The 8,850-nt window shown below is 35.2% G+C and overlaps 1 protein-coding gene across 1 annotated transcript; it reads left to right on the forward strand.

Moving 5' to 3' along the window:
- The first annotated feature begins 4,428 nt into the window (after positions 1-4,428).
- LOC107271417 (feline leukemia virus subgroup C receptor-related protein 2) lies at positions 4,429-8,601 on the forward strand. The gene is made up of 7 exons (XM_015747401.2): positions 4,429-5,369; positions 5,786-6,017; positions 6,135-6,372; positions 6,864-7,075; positions 7,305-7,408; positions 7,500-7,610; positions 7,721-8,601. The coding sequence occupies exons 1-7, from the start codon at positions 5,164-5,166 to the stop codon at positions 8,034-8,036; spliced, it is 1,419 nt and encodes a 472-aa protein (XP_015602887.1). The 5' UTR covers positions 4,429-5,163; the 3' UTR covers positions 8,037-8,601.
- The last annotated feature ends 249 nt before the right edge of the window (positions 8,602-8,850 follow it).

Here is an 8,850-nt window from a genome sequence, read left to right on the forward strand (position 1 = left end):
ACATCTAACCAACATTGCAATATATGACAATACATCACAAGAGTTAAAGAAAAGCTTGTACTTTAAATCTAAACTTACTTTGAGAGGCAAATTCATGTATTCGTCATTTTACCTCCGTCAACTTATCTCTTGACGTTATCTGAAAGTTGACTTATATTTAGGAAAATCTATTGCAATGAATAACTGAATTTTATATTCGAATATTGAAGATTAATGTTCAAGGGAAGAATGCAATCAGTTTGAAAAAAGTTACCTTTATTTTTCTTTAAACGCACGAATTTGCAGAGGAGAAAAATTATAACATGCGTATAGGCACACTATAAAACTGTTGCAGTTCCGAAAACAGGGAAAAAGGTACTTATTTCGACTTATAAATTACATTACTACATGGCACATCCATCGTCACCGTTTAAAAAAATTTTTTGTACTAAAACTATTTTATAAATATAATATAGTTTTTATTTTGATCCATTCATCTACTTATCCCAAGTAGCCCTACCAAAATAATTTGACAAAAATTCCGCAACACTTTTGATCTCACTAAAGTACCGTTCTCGGCGGAGAACAGGCCTTTATGAAGTTCCAGTGAGAAATTGAATTGGTTCACGAAACCTTCACATCCTGTTAGCTTTATATGGATTGTGAGGGGATGTATAACCTAGGTCTGAGTCGAACAGGGTAGAAATCACTCAAGGCGCGATTCATAACCTAGAACCTAAAACGAAGACTTCATATCCCTGGAGACTTGATCAAGCAGAGCCAACTTTGGCCTGGATTAAATTACTCGGTTAACGTCACAAAATTCCACTATAGACTGTGCCTACAGGCTACCTAAACCAAGCAGCATCACTATACCGATGCTATCACTGCTACCTTACTTGAGGTCACTGACTAACACTATTAGTGTCGCCAATATTGTGAGTATCCCCAATGCTTGGGTACTTTGTCTGCTGTTTCTTTCAATAATCATAATAACGTTGGACATTTTAGCTTTACCAAGTTTACCCTGAACTGGACAAAAAGCGCGGCGGCTAACTTTCCATTTTCATTAGACTTTAACACTAAACCTACCAGAGCGGTCAAATGACCGCTTTTGAGACTTTAATCAAAATTGTTAAATTTCAGGTTTTTATTTTTCTTGAACTTACTGCACGACTATGCTAAATTCTGTATTAATTACAATCAACTGGAAAAGACTATAATGTTTATTTCAAAAGCGGTCCTTTGACAGCTATCGAAGTGTCGAAGTGAAAATTAGAATTATTCGACGATCGTTTACTATCTGGCAATGGGTTTCCTCACTTTCTCCTTGATCTTTATGCTCCCTTTATGTATCTTCTTTACGATCCCTTTGTCGTTGAATGAAGGAACCCAAACCAGCAAGACTTAATTTTCGGTTAGTCAGTTAGTCGATAGCAGCCGTCTGCGACGTTTGATTTGTGAAGTGCTTGTGTGAAAATCGAAGAAACACGTGGTCCTACATAAAAAGACATCCCCAGGCGATATTACTTTTCTCTTTTATGGCAACGAGAGGGGTGATTTGCCACGAAACAATTGCAATGTTGGGAAACAAAAAACACCGTTATTCAGCACGACCTTGTAAGCTTTGACAAGATGAAGATTTCGAAGATGAAGGAAAATAATATACACAGGTAAATTTAGATTTTCTGAATTTTTTTTTTCCTTTGAAAACGAAACAAGAAAAAAAGTATATTATTATTTTCTCCACAGTGCACGGGTGTACCGAAAGACGGTGATGAATTTGTGGCAGAAAAATTCGCACCGGCTGATTGTGTCCCTTAATGGTACAAAGAAAGAGCGGTCGCCCTCACAGCAGTTCATCTCAAATTGAGCTCGAAGAGCCTGCAGTAGCACTGAGTCTCTCGTTTAAATCAGAAATAGATTTCATATTGACGGAAAAAGCATGTGAAACGAAGAGAAACTCATTTTGATAAATGAAAGTTCATCGATCATGATACTTTCTAACGATTTGTGGAATAATAAGTGAAATATTAATTTTATTAAAAAAGCAAATAGAACAGAATTAAATCTCTACAATATGTTACGAATAATTAATTTTACCCGTTTTTAGGTAATAAGAAGCACATTTCAATGATAGGCAGTGAACGCAACTTTTTAATTTTTTATCGGAGAACTTTTACTCTACTGCCAGCTCAACTTGAATTGCACGATTGAAAAAAATTACTAGATCAGACAGCGGCAGATTAAAAATACGTCAGCTGCAAAGGATTTGCAACGATGGACGAAATCTTGGCAGCTGCTGGAAAATTACGCACACAGACGAGATTACTTTTGTCGAATATTGACCTCGATTATGTAATTAATATTGATTAAACCAGTTATCAGTATCAATCAACATATAATAGATCGTCTGCGGAGAAAGGAGCAAAAAGCGTTCTAGTGACAAAATAAAACTTGAAAAAATTAGTCTTTTTTACGTAGTACAATAAGCACTGACTGCATCAGGAAAGATAATTCCTTCCGTGCTTTTATGTATGCAGGAATTGTCGGAAAAATTTGGTACTATTGTTAAAAAAAAGTGGATGAGGACTAAAAAATTGAAGAACGCTGTCCATTGCACAAAATCAGGGAACTTCATGAAACAACTAAATGAAATATTTTTGAAATCTTTAATTCTTCCTTGTGTGGAAAAAATTAATTTTTTCATTATTGATCCACAAGGAGGGCAAGTCGATCACACTCTACACGATGACATCTTCGAAGGCGAAGAAGCAGCTGATCCAGCCCTTTTAAAAGTAATACCACCCAAGTGGTATTGGCTTTGTCAACCCTGCGATGTATATTTTTATCGGCAGATGAAACTTTTGATAAAAAGAAATTGAAAGTCCTCCCGCATTGTTGTAACGTATGAGTACGCCAGTTAATGTGAGTGCTTCTGGTGTGCATGTGTATATGTATGTGTGTGGATAGGCCCCATTCCGAATACACCTATTAGGAGTCGTTCGATTCCCACCTAATCAAATCGAAATAATACCGGTCAAACGAATTGTCGTCCCTTTCACGAAATAACCAGCGAGCGAGTAAGATGTGTCTCCGAACAATACACTAGATAGTACGCTCTGGGTGATAGGGCCCTGATATACATAGCATCATCGACATTAGAAATATTTCGTTAAACATTTGAGGAACGGGGATCGGACACGGCGACAATTCGAATAGACCACACCGTAGGAACCAAGTATAAACTCCAATTCAACAAAGAATCAACTACAATTCAGCAAAACATAACTACCAATCATCTCCATCGAAATCATCGGCTAGATCAATAATAGGTATGTATATAAGTATTATTATAGAAACTAACTTAAGAGCGTATTTTAAATCGTAGAATGAAACTTTTATATATGTGATTGTTAAAATGCTGGACTCATATTATTAATTCATTTAAGTTAATGTACAATTAGATGTAACTAGATCGTGATTTCAGTTCATATCATCACTCGCCCGATAATGCATACATGATTTGGTTTGAGAATAGAAAAAATTAAATAGTTTGCTTATATTGTTAAGAGAATTTTGAAAATTTATTTATTTCTTTCATATTAATAAAACGAATAGTTATATTGTTGAACATCCAACAAGAAATTGCTTCTCAAGAATACGCGGTCAGAATTCATTTATTGATTTTACATCGGTACAGCGCCCCCACTCTGATTCCTATGACTAAATACGCCTGGTTTCCCTAAAAATTGATCGATGAAAGATTTATATTTTGAAATAATAATGAATTTAGTTTTCCAGTAACACCTCTTACAAAAACGTGTGCATGCAAGGATATGACTTTTATACAAGGCACTTGGTGCATTTCAATGTTATGCTTTGCATGTTTTTATGATAAGTATACCACTCAGAGTTCTACTTTGCTACAAAGAATTATGGCAGCGAGAACGATTAATGTGAGGCGTTAATGTTTTGTATAATAAATTCGATTGTAATGGCTCTCATTCTAGATTGCACTTTACGTGAAGTAAAACATATACAACATATGTATCATTGTTTGATAAGTAACATTATTTAACTTGTAATATAATATGATAATGTAAAATAATTTTGTGAAAAAAAGTAGCTTTATGTGCATACAATGGTCGTGTCTCTCTACAGCATAATTCAGAGCCATAAAAATCCGTAATCGACAGGCCTGATGGTCCCCCTGTAAGTAAAATTACTATTATTAGGTGTCCGGCTATTTTCTGCAATCATACTTAACCTCTTGACACTTCTGGCTAAGTACACAATCGTATGTATGTACGCATCCACATATGCAGGATCAAATTACCTTTTAGATACTACTTTATGTATAATGTGGGAGTACCCCAATTGGCTTGTTAACTTTTTTTTTATCCAATCAGTTGGTAGTCTGCAATACTCATTTTGACATGCTGTGTCGCATGCCAGTATATCAGGATTCGTCATAGACCGTATATCGCTGACACAAATTGTCCATTGTTTAAAAATTAAAAAAAAAGATCCACGCGTGCAAACAGTTTTTGCATTTGTTATATATTTAACATTTTTTTTAAAGATTGTTGTCCAATCGAAAAACACTTTCTCATGGAGTTGCATACGTCATTGAGAAATCCCGGAACAACGAATTTTTGCAAGAAATTTGTACATCGTATTTGGAGTCATGGAAAGAAGATCGTATTTGCAAATTACATAAATAGCTATGGAAAGAGGTTGTGTCATTGTAAAATGAAGCTATCCTGTAAAAATAAAGTGTCATTTTTCTGTATTGAAACAGTGAAGCCACTTAAACGCCATAAAGGCCGTGTAATTTTATGAGGTAGTCATTCCGCATGAGATTAGTCGAATCCTATTGCAAATACGACAGGTTTCTTGGGAAACGAAGTAAACTGATAACGGAGTATAGATAAGTGGTTGATGGTATTCGCTTATGATTCCAGTAAAGTTAGACATCAGATTGGAAAAGTACCGTTAATTCAATTTGTATCTGTCGTGACAAAGTTCAAGAAGACTATTGCCTTTTTGAGGGATTGACAATGGCTATAAAGTGAGCTGGCACGCTTTTCCAAAGAATAGGATAGTATCAAAAATATATAAAATTAAGATAAAAAATTGGTATTTGTTTAAAAGACCAAAGAATAATTTGAGACAAAGAAAATGACATACCAGGAATCAGCTAATGATTCTCTCGTAGAGAAAAATTTGACAAAAATCATCAACAAGGAAAATAAGGGAACTGGAAATATACCGGAAATCAAAACGTATCCCAGAAGATGGGTAATGTTAGTGCTCTTCATCTTCTATGCGGCTTGTACAGCCTTTCAATGGATACAATACTCCATTGTTACTAATATTATAATGACGTAAGTTATAAAAAAAAAATTAATCAAATAATTGATCAATAATAATAACAATAAATAATCATGAAATTGAAATTCCTTGATAAAATTAATATTAATGATTGAGGATTTTCTCAAAAATTCCCATGACGAATCGATTGATCAAGGACTACATTCGTAGTGAAAGATAATTATATGATTTGAAGAAATGTTGGCTGGTATAGTAGAGCTAAACAAGAGGAAAAGTGTCGACCAGTTTCCAACTACGGAAAAGAAGTAAATGCATTTGTCAATTGTAAAATAACCCATTTGAATTAATTAAAAACACGGAGGCAATTGAATCAATGATCTTTGAATAATCGATTAACAAGTTCTCTGCGATGGATGCAGAATTGCAATCTGACGTATTAAAAATTAATGCTAATGTATTCCTTGCATAGGTATTATGGAGTATCGGCTAATTCAGTAGACTGGACATCAATGACCTTTATGCTCTACTATGTACCATTAGTATTCCTAGCGTCGCATTTGACCGATCGTGCAGGATTAAGATGGACTGCCATATTGGGATGTTGCGTCAATTGCATTGGTGCATGGATAAAAGTCTTCTCGGTTGAACGTGACAGATTTTGGTTAACATTCATCGGTCAATCGTTTGTAGCTACGACACAGGTATTTTGATCCATTTCATATTTTCATTCGTATATTTTCAGCTACTATCTACTACAGATGAAAATACTTGGATTTTTTTGATATTTGAAATTGTTATTTCTTTATTTTGCTATTCAGGTTGTAGTACTTCCTATGCCTGGTAGACTGGCTGCGCATTGGTTCGGTGCTAATGAAGTGTCCACGGCCACGTCTTTAGGTATATTTGGCTCTCAACTTGGAATCGCTCTTGGTTTTGTACTGACGCCTATAGTGGTTAGAAAACATGAGAATTTGGATGATATCGGCGTTGACCTTTCAAAATTATTTTGGGGAGTGGCTATAATATCGACCATCGCTACCATATTGGTTATAATATGTGAGTTTTATTCTATACTTTTTACCTCATTTTATATACACATAGGAACGCATATAGCCTTTATAAATATAAATATACAAAGACTTCGAAAGTCAAATTCGAGCAATCGCGACCCTCATACATAAATCTAAATAGCAATCTATATAGTATGTCAAATACTTCCAAAAGTTTCATCTTTGTCGATTGTGACGACCAAACATTATAAAAATAACTGTTAAATTGTTTCTAATAAATTGAGATTTATATAAAGAAGCCTTATCTTATATTATGAATGTTACTGCACCAATAATTTTGCCAATTTCACGAGTTGCACCGTCGGTGCATCGGTGCGAGAATTCAGGTTTCATTGCAACCGAATGCATCGGGACTTCCGAATGCATTTCGCGGATGCACGAATGCCACAGAATAGTTACTGAATAACTATCCGCCCTACCAGCCAACTACCCTGTACAGTGAATAGAACTCTTTTTAACGGTAGAAAAACATGATAGTCTTTCAGGAGGAGCCGAAGCTCTCACCGAGTCAGACACGCGCGCTTCAAAAGGCCACCCGATCCGAGAACAAGGAGGGATTCGTTGAGCCGATGAAGAGACTCTTCAGGAACAAGTGTTTTCTCATTCTGTGCAATTCGTATGGAATGAATATCGGTGTTCTCAATGCGATTGCGACGCTCCTCAATCAAATTATTCTCCTGCATTTCAAGGTACGAGTGCCATTTTGAGTTTGCATTCTGATTTTGTGTAGAATCTGGTATCTATTGTGTATGTAATACTCAGTAGCTTAAATTATGAGACTAAGACAACAATAATGAAATGGAGTGAAGGTACGTTTTTTTTTCAGAAAAATCATTTTAAGCTTTTGTATGAAATTGTTCGTTTATCCACTTTTTTTAAAAATACAACATCATTTTCATCTACTTTTTTCGCTTTTAGAATGCAGAAAGGGATGCTGGCTGGATTGGTTTGTCGATAATAGTAACGGGAATGTTTGGTGCTGTCACGTTTGGTGTCATATTGGACAAGACACATAAATTCAAGTGAATATCAGTAACAAAAAAAAATGAAACTGAGAAAAACTTTAGGGTTATTCCTCCTGATAATTTAAAAATGTGTTTTGTGTTTTTGCAGAGCAACTGCAGTGATCGTATATTTTTTGACGCTGTGTGGTCAAATATGCTTTGCTGTTGCTTTATGGGTCGGTATTAAATGGATGGTTTATGTCGCAGCGTCCTTTCTTGGGTATGTAATGAGAAACGTATTTTCGGAGTACATAGTTCTTCACATTTAAGTATTGAACGTTAGCTATTTGGTTTTCCTCCTTTTATTTTTTCTTTTGCGTCTCCTTATAGATTCTTCATGTCTGGATATCTGGCGCTTGGATACGATTTGTGTGCGGAGTATACGTATCCGGAAGCTGAAGGAATCTCTACGGGAATCTTGAACGTTGCCAATAATATTTACGGCGTCTTACTTGTTTTGATTTTCGGAAAACTCATGGACACTTATGGGGACATGGCAGTCCATATTGGTTGTTGCATAGCATTGTTGGCTGGACTAATCATGACCATTTTCACTAAGGATGTTCAAAGGCGTCAAGATACTCGAAACGCAGTTACATATAAAGGCGTCCTTACAGCGGAATGCAAGGATAGCGACAAGAAATAATAGAAATCATTAGATTTTCAATATTTTTAGAAACTTTTACAATTCTTCATGAGGACAAGAATTCTCTTGTTATTTGTTTGATAAAAGAAAGAAAGATCTTTATAAGAATAATATTTATTCGTACGCCCGTACACGTAAGCTGTAACTTGGATGTGGCTATTATCACTGTACAAAAATAGACTACACGTATACTGTACTCGTAGAAATTATATGATAGGCTGGTCGAATGCTTGACTGACGGTAGTTCACCTCTTTTATATCTAGGGACTAGTGAACAAGCAACATGAGACTAGACAGTGAAACTGTCGTCAAAGAGATACGCCTTTCTTAACTATGGCATCTACGTAGACAATTTAGCTGGAAGTGGGAGCAAGGTTTCTGTTCTGAGCCGAAAAGTAAATAGCGCCGTGTAGTATGTGAACAAGAGAAAAGTGCATGCGTGGTAGTAAACATATTATTAATCATTTAGATTTCTTTATAACTAATATCGTTCCACCGATATATAAAAGATATAAAATTAGAGATTTCTACTCTTAACTGAAAAAATAAAAATGTTTATAACTAATTTTTGTCGACAAATAATTAAAGCTTTAATTTTTCTGTAATTGCAATTAGTCTTATGACTAACCTTTTCAAAAGGTTCTCTTGACAATATATATATCTTTTTTAATTTAGGCGATTGTATTGTTTCTTTTTATAAGAGCCAAACGAAGAGCTTACGAAGGTCATTCACGATGGGGGATTGGGAGAAAGGGAATAAGTGGTCAGTCAGTTGTCGTGCATCACGGCGTGAAGATTAAGGGAGAAAGGAGCT

Source organism: Cephus cinctus, unplaced genomic scaffold, assembly GCF_000341935.2.
Source record: "Cephus cinctus unplaced genomic scaffold, Ccin1 Ccin1_scaffold0967, whole genome shotgun sequence".
Classification (NCBI taxonomy): Eukaryota; Metazoa; Arthropoda; class Insecta; order Hymenoptera; family Cephidae; genus Cephus; species Cephus cinctus.